The sequence below is a fragment of the Dendronephthya gigantea genome, unplaced genomic scaffold (assembly GCF_004324835.1).
Source record: "Dendronephthya gigantea isolate DGI-Jeju-01 unplaced genomic scaffold, DenGig_1.0 000155F, whole genome shotgun sequence".
NCBI lineage: Eukaryota > Metazoa > Cnidaria > Anthozoa > Malacalcyonacea > Nephtheidae > Dendronephthya > Dendronephthya gigantea.
This window is the reverse complement of record NW_021163165.1, coordinates 358,862-371,586: the sequence shown is the minus strand read 5'-3', so window position 1 is coordinate 371,586 and position 12,725 is coordinate 358,862. Positions and strand designations below refer to the sequence as shown.

Here is a 12,725-nt window from a genome sequence, read left to right as displayed (position 1 = left end):
GTAAAACTTTATTTAAAGACACCAGCCCCGACAACAAAACGTTGATTTCCACGGGGGACGTCTACAAGATTAAAAATTACAAAAAGCTACTAAGAAAATAAGGACTATGTACAAGTTGGTGTGACCCCGGATATTATGGTTAAAAGGTGTTACAATATATTTCTCAGATATTCATTTACGTTGGAGTTAGGTTTCAGTTGAATGCATAAATCGACTCAGTCAGTTTGGTGTCGATAGGGAGCTCCACTATATTTAAAGCTCTTTTTTAAAGATTCCCTGTTGGGCTTAGGAAGAATCAGATCTGCATGACTATTTCTAAGTTCATAGTTAGTTTGCATATGATTGCGTCTAATCAAGGATTCTTTCAACGTGGACCTACGTAATTGTACAAGACTTTGTACATTAGTATTGATTTACTAGTACGTCGTCTTGTCTCTAAGTTGTGCCAATCAAGAGATCGAAGAACATCAGCAGATCTAATGTCATAACTCGCACCTGTTATGATTCGGGCTGCACGGTTTTAGAATTTTTAGAGTTTATCCCTTAGGTTTTGATCACAGACACCCCAAATAGGAGAACAATAGTCAAAGTACGGCTGAATCAGAGCCCGGTAAATTGTTTGGAGGGAGCCAGCTGAGGCCAGTTCAACCTTCAGGGCAAGTTATTTCCAAATAATTTTTCATTAGTTAGCCATACGATTCTAATATGTGTACAAATTTAAACATATTCTGATATAATAGCACCATTGTCTGCGATCCTCAATTGACGTCCCAATCTTAATTAACATTATATCTAAGGGGCTGTTTACATGAGCCCGGCTAGACGGGCTGGCCCGCTTAAACGGGCCAACTTCCAGCCCGGTTTTACATGTAGAAACTTTGGCGGGAATCTTGCTTGCTATTTTTGGCGCGAAAAGTTAAAAATAAACATGGCCAACCTAGGTATGCTTTTTTCGGTTCTTACGGCGATTATTTTGGTTTTCATGCTTTTGCTAGCACAGTTATACAGTTTTCTCATTGTTATCATATGCGCACAACAACATATGTTCCATTCTATTGCTTTGTTGGCATGCGCTGGAAGAAGTTATTTTGCACGAAAAAGAAGACGTGAATCTCACAAAAGGGGTGCAAGAAAACGAAGGGCTGTGTGGGTGCAACCTGGAAGGACAGAATCGTGGTGGACTAAGCTATTAGCAGGTGAAATGCCCGCCGAAGCATGGAAGAAGAATTTTCGGATGACCCGGGAGGAATTTGAAGAACTGACAAACGAACTTCGACCCTTTATTTCCCCAGACCCGTCATCCCCAAACTACATGGCACTAAGCGCTGAAAAAAAGTTGGCTATGACTTTGTATTTTTTAAAGAACACTGGTTCTTTGTCAATGACAGCAAACACTTTTGGTGTAGCTTTTTCTACAGTGTCAAAGCATATAGTATAGAAGTATGTTATGCTATTTCAAAGCATCTTGGTCCAAACTATTTGCATTTGCCAAGAGGTGAAGACCAAATGAGACAAAAGGCTGCTGAATTTGAGACAAAATTTGGAATGCCTCAAGCATTTGGCTGTGTTGATGGCACTCACATAGCAATTAAAAGACCAATATGCAACTCTCAAGAATATTTTAACTATAAACAATTTTTTTCACTAAGCGTGCAAGCCATCTGTGATTTTCAAGGACAGTTCATGGACGTTGACTGCAGATGGCCTGGAAGTGTCCATGATGCTAAGGTCTTTGCGAATTCATCTATCAACAAAAAGCTGAGCAATGGTCTGCTTCCAGTCACATATAAGAAATTATTGCCAGGGCATGCTGAAGTTCCAAACTACTTAATTGGGGACCCAGCATATCCCCTCCTACCATATTGCATGAAGGAATACCAAACATGCACAACAAATGAAGAGGTTATATTCAACAATTTGTTACGGACTGTCCGAAACCCAATTGAATGCGCATTTGGTAGGCTCAAAGCTAGGTGGTCAGTGTTAAGTAAGCGCATTGATTTAAAATTAGAAAATGCACCTGTAATTATCTACTCATGCTTTGTTCTTCATAACTATTGTGAACAAAACAGAATTGGTATTGAGCAAATGTTAGTTGAAAACCAAATGATGTTAAACAAGGAGAATGAAAGCTGCAATCCTTTGGCTAAATACATCAACAATGAAGGTGAAGGAGGGATTGTTAGAAATGTGTTAACCACATATATCAAGTACAATCTGCCAGATCATTTAGTAACTGATTTATAGCTATGTCAGAATACACAGTATGTTCTGGAGAAAGTTGACTTTGTGTTGTCATATATTTTTATGATTTAACATTTTATTAGGCTATACTTGTTCAAACATAACATATTTTTTTCCAAAAATAAACAGAACTAGTACAGATACAGATTAAACTGTTAACCCTAAAATTAAACTCAATTTTGTGAACAATTAAAAAGGTTTTGAGAACTATCAAAATTGTTTATGTTACCTTAATATTTTGTCACTGTACATATAACATGTATCAAGTTGTCAGCTACCTCCTATGTTCATCAGGCACATTAGAATTGATACTAGCTTGCATTCTCTGTTGTGCATTGTCATTTGGCCTTGAAAAATTAAAGTTATTGAATTGTGGATGATGCTGTGGCCATTGTTGTGGAGTTTGTTGCTGTTGCTGATGAGCAAATACAGTAGCTAGCATCTCAATTGATCTTGTCATCCCAGATCCAATATTTTCAATGGCTGCAGTCATCTGTCCAATTGCACCAGCTGTATTTTTTGATGACTCTTTCATAACTTCACACATTTCTTTTTTAAAATTCATTTCTTCTTTGCTCTCTCTCATTAGGATTTGGTCTCGTTGAGCTGCACTAAGTGTACGCTCCATATTCTTTCTCTTATTATCAATGAGCTTCACACATGCATCTTCAGCTTTTCGTTTGTTAACAGATGCACTGGCAGTGATGTCATCTTCCAACACATCCTGACAATCTTGTAATAAATCTTGAGGAAAAGTTTCATCCAATACAGGTGAAACCTCATTTTCCACACTCTCTCTTTCAAAATTAAATATGTCAGTGTCTACACCAGTGCTGATAGGTTCAGATGATGCTGATCCCCCATAAATTTTCACCAACCTATCATAATATGCAAAAACAATTTTGCCGCTTCCACTTCGCCTGCCATTGGTGATTGCACTGCTAAAATTTTGACGTATTTCTTTTACTTTTTCTTGAACTCTTCCATAACCTTTTTTGATTTGATCACGCTGTGATTTTGACTTCTTGATATGAGCATCCTTTTCTTCTTTGGTCATTTCTCTACTCAGTGCACTTTCTGCTTCTGGTGGTCCAAATTCAGCACTATATATCTGCTGCATTTGAACTAGCAAAATTAAATATAAGGCAAAAATTATTTATACTGAATAATACTCCATCACACAAATAGATTAGTTAAATTATTTAAAATTGAGATATATAGTAATATATATGCAATATATAAAGATTGGCAACATTGAACTTTGTGATTGATGAAGGCTTTAGCGCTTGTAAATATTTTCCAAAAAAAGGCCCAAAGCACATGTACATTTAATAACACCTCATGCATGACAAAGGTGACAGTGTTCTTTTCATGAAACGAGACCAAAAACAACGAAATTCAACTGATCAAAGCATGCAGTACGTCTGTACGTGAAAGATCTTGATGCAAGGGTTTTCCCTACCTCTTATCCATTCATATTGTTTGGTACGGTCCGCGTCAAAATCCTTTCCTTCGTATTCACACATGACTTTGTACGTTTCTATGCTGTTTATCAATAGCTCGATCATTTCGTTTGTCCAGCGAAAAGGCCTAACCTTTCGTTTTTCTGACTCAGGTAATGACTCAGGTACGACTTCGAGAGACGCCATGTTCGTTCACTTTTGTTCGTGCACGTATCTGGTAACCATGGTAATCACATTTTCTAGCCCGTTTTGCCGGGCCAACATGTTTACATGCAAAAAATTAAGCTCGGTAAAACGGGCGCCCCACTTTACTCAAGTGAGATCTCAGGAAACCGGGCTAGCCTGGTCTCCATGTAAAATAAATTAGTTTTGAATAAGAAATTGATATGCTACCGGGCGCCTCAGCAAGCCGGGCTAGCTCGTCTATAAGCCCGTTCAAACGAGCTAGCCCGTCTTGCCGGGCTCATGTAAACAGCCCCTAAAGCAAACCTGTCCTAAAATGAGGAAATAATGCCAATCAAGAAACTGAGTCCAAAACGACTAAGCCTTTGTTTCGCGTTTTGCTAAACTATACCAAGGACGTTGGGTGTTCAAATAACAGACTTTATAGACATGCGAGCCTGCCCGTTGACAAATAGAGCGAAAAATCTAAATAATGGTGAGAATTCTGGTCGTCTTTGCGAACAAATTCTTGCAGAATAATTACTGGGTAGCGCTGTACTGAAAGAAAGCAATTCGCCGCCACCGTTTACATACCGCCTTTAACGCTATTGACGTTGAAATTTTAAAGATAAAAATAGAATTCTACGCAGTATTAAGGGCTGTTTATATGACAGCCAGGCTGGCCCGCTTAGTGAGATAGGCCTCTATCTAAGCGAGATCCCGCTGTCTAGTAGCAATACTAGGGATCTTAAGCATGTAGGACGGGAAAACGACGACGGCAGCTATCAATACAATGCTTCGTTGAGAAGAAATTAATTATTAAATACCTGTGGGAGTTTTAGACGTGATCTACATTCTGTTTACAACGGCAGAACGTCGTTTATTACGTCCTATGTAGAACGTCTGCATTTCAGGACCCATTGAGCGCTACCTCGAATTAGGCTCTATAGAATTTTCCCTAAACGTAAACACAGTGTTTTCAATGTCTTATCTCTCATTAAATTGGTACAGTTGATAATATAGAAGAACGCTTTACCATAACATTTAGTTAAAGGAGTATTCCAACCACGTCGTTGTCGTGTTGCCGTCCTACATGCTTAAGGTCCCTAGTGTTGGTTTGAAACCAGGACATTGCTAGGTTTTAAATCTCGATGCGAAATATCCATGTCATGTAGAACTTTCAACGCATTTATAGATTTAAAATTGTACACATATTAAAATCGTATGGCTAACTAATGAAAATATAATTGGAAATAACTTGGAATGCAGTTGAGCTGAAGTTTGAACTTTTTCAACCACTTTAGGGGAGTCGTCGACGACAACTTGCCCATTTGGGTTTTTATCTGCTCCTTAATCTTTTTTGCGCAATTCCGCGTTTTACCCCCACTTGCGCAATTCCGCGTTTTATCCTTATTTGCGGAATCCGCGTTTTATCCCCATTTGCGGAATCCGCTTCCGGAATCCGCTTCCGCCATTCCGTATTCCCAACCCCACACCCACATCCCCACAAAAATGATATGGAGTTTCAGCCGTCAGATGTGCTATTTTAGACGGCAGGAATTAAAAAAAATTTTCATATACTTACGTCAAAATTATCACAAACCAGGCGATTGAAATGATATGGTCATGTACACCCACGGGTGGCATATTAGGGAGTTTGAGCAAGGCAACGAAGTACGAAGACGAAGACAAACTTCACAATTTTTCAACGTCTGCGTATCATTTGCGCATACTCCGCTTAAGGTAAGCGGTGAGGGTTTAACGTCTTCGTCCTGTTGCCCTGGTTTAGGACGAATATTTTGACAAAGTTTGTTGTGGTCAGAACGAAGTTTTCAAAGTAAGATATATTCAAGCCAAATCTTAAATAGTTCTTGTATGGAATATGTTGTTTGAGATTTTTAAACCGTAAAGAAGCATAACATCTTCCACTTCCAAAGCATCTTCTGAAAACATTGCTAAAATAGCCATCTCGTATTCAGCTCTGTTCATGTTTACAAAATTAGTACCGTGTTCGTAGTCGTATAACTTTGACAGAACTGCTCAATTCAAACATCCCGCTGCACGAAGACTTAAGACGAAGACTACTACTCCCAGTCTACCTCGGCCGAAACACGTCTTCGTCTTCGTACTTCGTTTCCTTGCTCAAACTCGCTATTTATCATCGCGAGAGGAGTTTCAGTTGCGAGACCCTTTCCAAACTCAGCGTGTCTAAGAAAAACCCACAATGCGAAGAGACAATGATCGACTGCATCCCCAAGGTGAACAAGCTAGACTCATGAAAAGCACATGCAAAATGTCGCTTTGCCATTGTACTACATATGCATGTAACACCAGGCGCACACGACGCGATTAACAATTTTGATCGTACGATTTTAGGATTTTAGAATTTAGTCGGCAGACTGCAAGCGGAATATATGAAAACAGTTTGATATGTTGTTTAAAATCGGTCGACTAAAATGATATACGAAAAAAATCGCGCCTTGCTTAATGGAATGTTTCTATGTATACCAGGGTCGGCAGTAAACAATGACCGATTTTAATACAGAAAATGTGAAACCGAACTATATTTCGACTTTACGATTATTATGACATAATGAAAACCAGGTTTAATTGGAGTAGTAATTTTGATCATATTACAACAAACAAGGCTTTCTTCACATTATTTGTATTATGAGCCCTTATGGCATATCCATGGCCAAAGTAGTGGATTAAATTTACTCTTATTTGTAGTGTTTAGAATATTTTCAATACAAATTTCGCTTTTTGCTGAAAAACAAGTTCGCACAAGCTTCAGTAGCAAGTAGACGTCCGCATATCCTATGCAATAAACATGTCGGGAATTTATGTTAAAACTAGGGATTTGACATTAACCATAATTAATATTAATATAATTAGACATAAGCAATCGAACATCTATATTTAGTGGTGATTGACAGGTGATAAGAATAATGCTTAGCAAAGCAAGTCGTAGTGTAAAAGAATTGTGATTGTCTGTGAAAGAGAAAGCTTCATTATTAAAGTTATTGGTTTATATAAAGCGGTGAATTTTCTCTCGTTGTGGAGAACACAACAAAAATCTACCACAAACATTTCACGAATCACTTTCCAGTTTAACCTGCATGCATGCATGGCTCAAGCTTACCTTACGGTTTTTGCTTTAAAACAGCATCTATTTATTTAATTTTACGACGTTAACTGTGGTGAACCTCTAAAAAAGGATGTTTTTAATTAATGAGAATACATTCTGCAATGTGCATGTCTCATTATAGCTCTAACAATGAACCTCTTTAATATAACCGCGTTCTCGGACAATTCGAGTCTAGCTTTTATACCTGTATATTAACTGAAGGAAAATAAAAATCCTAGACCCAGTCATCTATTCTCAGTATACTTTCCACTTCTTAGCGCTGCGATGACGCGGTTTGCAAACTAAGTATGAATACTAGAAAACTTTTACGATTCTGGTTTTAAAAAAAGCTTCGCGATTTTTGAGCTCACAGCAATATACATTAATTGTAAAACATGTTTTTCTTCGCCATATTTTTTAGGAAAAAGGCCCAGAGGAATTTTGGATTAGGGGCAAAATTCTCGGGGCAGTGATACTTGATTAATGGTAATTTCTAGATCATTATTCTTTGTAACAAATTTCGAATAAGAGCTGTACAGTTATTTTAGGGGTAAATAATCCTTAGAACCTGATTGGAGGGTGCAGCTTCGCATTTGACTAATTTGTAGAGATATTGCATCCTATATTGGTAAGATTTAAAGCAATCCTTATTTGTTGCTTACCATAATCAAAGCTGTTCAAATCAAATGTTGAGCAAAAAATAGTTTTTGTCTTGAAAAGATTTTCTCCTTTCTGCAAAAGAATATGTCGATATGGACATGTCACATTATAGAATATTTTAGCAGGCAGATAGATAATATGCCTTTATTATAATAATGCATTATTACATGAAGTTTTATTGAAATTCAAGAAACTGTACACGGCTAAAAACTCATCAGGTTGTTGCATCAACATCGAACAATGTTGTGCTGCCCATATTGTTCAGAGTTGTTATCAACTTGGAACAATATTGTTACACCCGATTCAGTTCCAACAATATTGTTCCAAGTTGATAACAACTCTGAACAATGTGGGCAGCACAACATTGTTCGATGCTGTTCATATCAATGTTGCATCAACCTGATCGTTTTTAGGCGTGTATAGAGTCACTTTAAGATAAATTAAAAAATTTCTGATGCTAATCCTATCATGAGGGTACAATATATTGTTAAAAAATAATTGCTAAAACCAACCCATGCCTATGGTTGTTAATGTTACCAGTTTGGTTAGCAATGGTATCTTGGAACCAGTGAATTTATGCTCTTAATCACATGTAAATCTCGGCCTATTTTTTATCCATAAAGCCATGCATTTCATTGTTGTGTTTTTAGGGAAATCTTGCCTTCTAAATGTCCATCTCCCTAAATTGCTTTATTTATTAAAAAATCCTATTTAAACAACATCCTGTTCCTAGGATATTTCTCCAATGGGAGTGTATTCTTTGGTGTCTAACTAAACTGCTACACTGTGAAAATCTCCTATTGCAAACATCACATTCATACGGTTTCTCTCCAGTGTGTATTCTTTGATGTCTAACTAAATGATTGACATGTGAAAATGGCTTCCTACAAACATTACATTCATAAGGTTTCTCTCCAGTGTGTGTTCTTTGATGGCCAACCAAACCACTAACCTGTAAAAACCTTTTCTTACAAACATTACATTCATAAGGTCTCTCTCCAGCATGTGTTTTTTTATGTCTAACCAAATGACCGCCCTGTGAAAATCTCTTCTTACAAATGTCACATTCATACGGTTTGTCTTCAGTGTGTATTCTTCGATGACTGGACAAATTACTACCATATGAAAATCTCTTTTTACAAATATCACATTCATAAGGTCTCTCTCCTGTGTGCGTTCTTTGATGACTAACCAAATGACTACGGCGTGAAAATCTCTTTGTACAAACATCACATTTATAAAGTTTGTGTGTTCTTTCTTTACCTGTTGGCTTCAAGCTGATCATTGTCCCACTATATCCCTATGAACTATGAACTATGAACTGAAGCGACAAATCCTAACGTCTGAATACTCGATTTTCCACGAATTATACCCCTCAGTATTTACACAATGTGCTAGCAATGATATACAGAGGACTTGAATTTCGTAAAACGAAAATGATTGAGAAAAAAACAGCAAATGGAATATTCTCCACTTTCCCAGGGGCAGACCACTGGGGCAGACCACTGAGCTATATAATAATTCCAATTAATTATTATATAGTTCAGTGGGGCAGACGCACTGACGGCAGTTTGCGCACTAGAGTATAACATTAAAAATATTACGGAATCCGCTGCTCTTTTCTCAACACTGACCGATATACGTTTTAAGCTGGACCATCAAATTTTGGTAATGAAACTGAAATATTCGACTGCCTTATAGAAATATGTCTTGAAATAGCGGTCAAAAGCAATTTTGAAGCAGTTTCTCACACTAGTAAATATTTCTCTATTTTGCCCAAAATTAACGTTTTTGCAAAATTTATGCTACGTTAATTAAATGACATATATTTAATTACAAACTTGAGGTATTACACATATCAAAAGTAATCCTGGAGCGGATTTCACAACACGTTTACAATTATAGTCAAAGATATTACATTTTAAAATTTGATAATTGTTCGGACAGTTCAATGTTCGATGATGAATTTACATGGCGCCAAGAACGTGATCCGCGAATGCACAATACTTGTGCTCTGATGAGGGCAAAAGAGATCTGTTTTCGCAGCCAGCTCATCACGACGGACAACCTCAGATGTCGCTTCGTCGCCACCTTATCGGCCAACATGGTGAGGAAATGTTGGGTTTCTTTGCCACAGCCTCCAAAAGCGCTGAAAACAATAGGTGTGAAAGAGCCATGCTCCACTTGTATCACCCTTTGATTATATTGGCGCTTCTTCTCTCTCTCGTTCTTATTGAAAGCACTGGTGAGGCTCTGGTTTCGGTGTGTCGAGGCATACGGGTTAAATACCCTCACATCAAAGAATGCCTTTTCACTTCTTAACCAGAAACCTCGTGCAGCGATATCAACACGAGCGTCATCAGCAGTGTTAGCCCCGGATGGTAAGGGCTCGCCCGATGTTGGAGTGAGTGCTGGTTCAACTGACACATCATGAGTGACTTCGTCTATGGTAGCTGCTAGAAGATCACGTATTTCATCATGGCGGCGGTGGATGAACCCTCCTTTCAGACAGGACAGTGCATGGTCTACGGTGAACGTCTTGCCACAGGCGCAGTGTGATGGTAACCGCTTGAGTTGCCAACGATAACGGAGGTTGATGGCGTCGAAGAACTCCCGCTTACTCAGCACGTACCCTTCCTCAGCCAGCGGAAGAGCCGTTAACCAGGTGGACGAGCCTTTCAGCTGGGCGATGTCATTTGCTCGGGTCTCCTCCTCCGTCATCATGGATCGCAGATCTTCTAGCTGGGCTCGGTACCTTGCCTCGCGCTGTCCCGATAGACGACGACGCACGTTCAGAACAGGCTCTCCTAAAGTGCTTACAACTTCAACATCATTTTGATGGATGATTTTCCTCGTAAGCTCTTGACACACCTGTTCAGAATTCTCATGCTCTGTTGTACACAAATCATGAAGAACTGGTATTCCAAGGCCTCCCAAACGTGTAGGTAACGACAGAAGTTTCCGATCATGCGAAGATAGATGTCGACCGTCGGTGATGGCTGGTAGAAATCTATTGTTGATGACATTGTCAACGGCCTGGAGCTCCTGTTCAATACCTGGTATGGTTCTGATGTGGTACGTGAAGCGATGGCGAAAACCTGAGACGAATGCTGTATAGGCTGCCTGCGGTTCATGTTTAGCGATGTCACTCAAGATACTAAGCTGGCTGCACCAACGGTCCACCAATGAACGCAAGTAATCACGTTTGCCTTCATCAGAGCCAACATATCCACCAAGATATTTGTGGCCCTCCACTGTCACACGAACATCTGTTCCTGCGAAGATTTCTTCTGCTGCTTCCACGAATGTGGTTTGACAATCAACCAAGACTTATCACCCCGTTGATAGTCCCAACAGAGGACCGTGTTTTGTGATGTTATCCCACCAGCGTCGAAGATCTAGTAGCTTCCCAGCACCACTGAGGTCGTCTGCGAATGCAACATGTCGGACGGAACTGGTTGTGTCATCCTTAATCAGTTCAAGAGGGGGTGATTGCGATAGCATATAGAGGCATCGAGATAGGATCCCCTTGAGTTGTCCCTTCAGATGAAGAGACTTCCTTTCCTCCCTGAACGAAGAGACGAGATGGCTGAACATAGCAGTTAAACGCGTAGATCGCAATCGCTGGGCAGATGTATTGGATGTTGTTGCAACATCACCTTGCGATTGACAGAGTTAAAGGCGTTAGCAGCATCTACCAGTAGCATGGCATCCGTCTCTTCTTCGTCAAAGATGTGCGACATCGCATGTACAGCGGATTCACAACCAGCTTGTTGGCCAGCACATAACTGCAGATGTCCCGCGCTTGCTACTATTTGAGGCTTGATGGTGTAGATTATCGATTTTCCGATGATGCGACGAAGGACTTCACCAATTCCAATAGGGCGCACACCAGGGTTCTTATCGAGAGGAATAAGACGGCACGCGAAGTAGGCCTCAAGGCTTTTTGACTGATTGTTTGCTACGTCCATCTTCTTGGTAGCAAGGACCTTTGCCATGGTGGCAATAGACGAACGGAGGTCTTTCCCAGCATTGCCATAGTTACGAGAAACCAAGATGTGTCTCCAGCCTAAAGCATCCAATCCTGACGGACCAGCTGCGCCATTGGTGTTCATAGCGGCCTTGGTGATCATTGACTCATCAATATTCTCAAACAACACTGGATCCACAAATGGTAATTCACCTTCCAACATTACAGATGGGTTACTTTCTTTCCCATTAGGATGTTTTAGTCGTAATTCATCAAGCACTTCATCTGACAGAGGTAGCACACCACCGCATGACTGTTCATCCAGCAAGCGCAAGGCTGCGTTTACTTTACCACGTAACATGAGGCTGGCGAATGTCTTAGATAGGTGGTTCATATTAGGCTTCTTGTTGGATCTTAATGTTGCCTGAATAGATCTACATTCACGCATCAATGTGTCAAAATCCCCACGTTCCCACAACTCTAGGCGTCGTTTCAAACAAAGTGAGTGTTCTTTAGATCCTGATTTAAATCTTGGTTTCTGCAGTAGAACGGCTGGCATAATCATGACTAGTTTCAAGGAAATTTCAGACAAGTTTGTTGCCGAACTATTCCAAGCATCAATGATCCGAGTTATTTCCTTAATAAAGGCTTTTCCGGCAGCTCCACTCGGTAGCATAAAAATATTTTTTCGCCAGAAGACGATCTCCTCGTAGATGCTATTTACGATTTGCTTCAGGTCATCGTTCGTGTGGCATCCCCAAATCTGCGTTGACTGTGACGATGTTGAAATAGTACTGGCTGTAGAATTTGATACGGTTGTATCGTTTACAGGCATCGATTCACCGGAAGAGTGTTTTTTTCTACAACATTTTAGGTGTAGTGATCGCCCGCGTTCAGTTCCAAAACGTCTTTCACACAAATGACAAGGGAAATCTTGACCTCTTGGTTGCAACATCGTTCTCATTTACGCGCGCAAACGCGCAATCAACCACTGTATTTTGAAAATGACGACGCACGCGCGACAACGGACAAAAGTACGAAAATACTCTCAGAGACAGTAAATTGCACAAATATACCAATATAAAGTTTCTAAATCTCC

General features: G+C 39.7%; 2 protein-coding genes across 2 annotated transcripts; both read right to left on the bottom strand.

Moving 5' to 3' along the window:
• Positions 1-2,332: 2,332 nt before the first annotated feature.
• LOC114537269 lies at positions 2,333-4,082 on the bottom strand. Its single transcript, XM_028558410.1, has 2 exons — positions 3,707-4,082; positions 2,333-3,369 (listed from the first exon to the last, which is right to left on the bottom strand). The coding sequence occupies exons 1-2, from the start codon at positions 3,891-3,893 to the stop codon at positions 2,519-2,521; spliced, it is 1,038 nt and encodes a 345-aa protein (XP_028414211.1). The 5' UTR covers positions 3,894-4,082; the 3' UTR covers positions 2,333-2,518.
• Positions 4,083-7,593: 3,511 nt separating this feature from the next.
• LOC114537278 (zinc finger and SCAN domain-containing protein 22-like) lies at positions 7,594-9,110 on the bottom strand. The gene is made up of 2 exons (XM_028558419.1): positions 8,609-9,110; positions 7,594-7,728 (listed from the first exon to the last, which is right to left on the bottom strand). The coding sequence occupies exons 1-2, from the start codon at positions 8,939-8,941 to the stop codon at positions 7,594-7,596; spliced, it is 468 nt and encodes a 155-aa protein (XP_028414220.1). The 5' UTR covers positions 8,942-9,110.
• Between the last annotated feature and the right edge of the window lie 3,615 nt (positions 9,111-12,725).

What these genes read in the sequence shown, in the direction of transcription:
- LOC114537278 (XM_028558419.1), bottom strand. Translation starts at nt 8,941, where the DNA reads ATGATCAGCTTGAAGCCAACAGGTAAAGAAAGAACACACAAACTTTAT. An exon ending in GTAAGAAAAGGTTTTTACAG is followed by an intron (nt 7,729 to 8,608) that starts GTTAGTGGTTTG and finishes ATTCTTTTGCAG; the next exon opens with AAAGGAGAAAATCTTTTCAA.
- LOC114537269 (XM_028558410.1), bottom strand. Translation starts at nt 3,893, where the DNA reads ATGGCGTCTCTCGAAGTCGTACCTGAGTCATTACCTGAGTCAGAAAAA. An exon ending in ACAATATGAATGGATAAGAG is followed by an intron (nt 3,370 to 3,706) that starts GTAGGGAAAACC and finishes TAATTTTGCTAG; the next exon opens with TTCAAATGCAGCAGATATAT.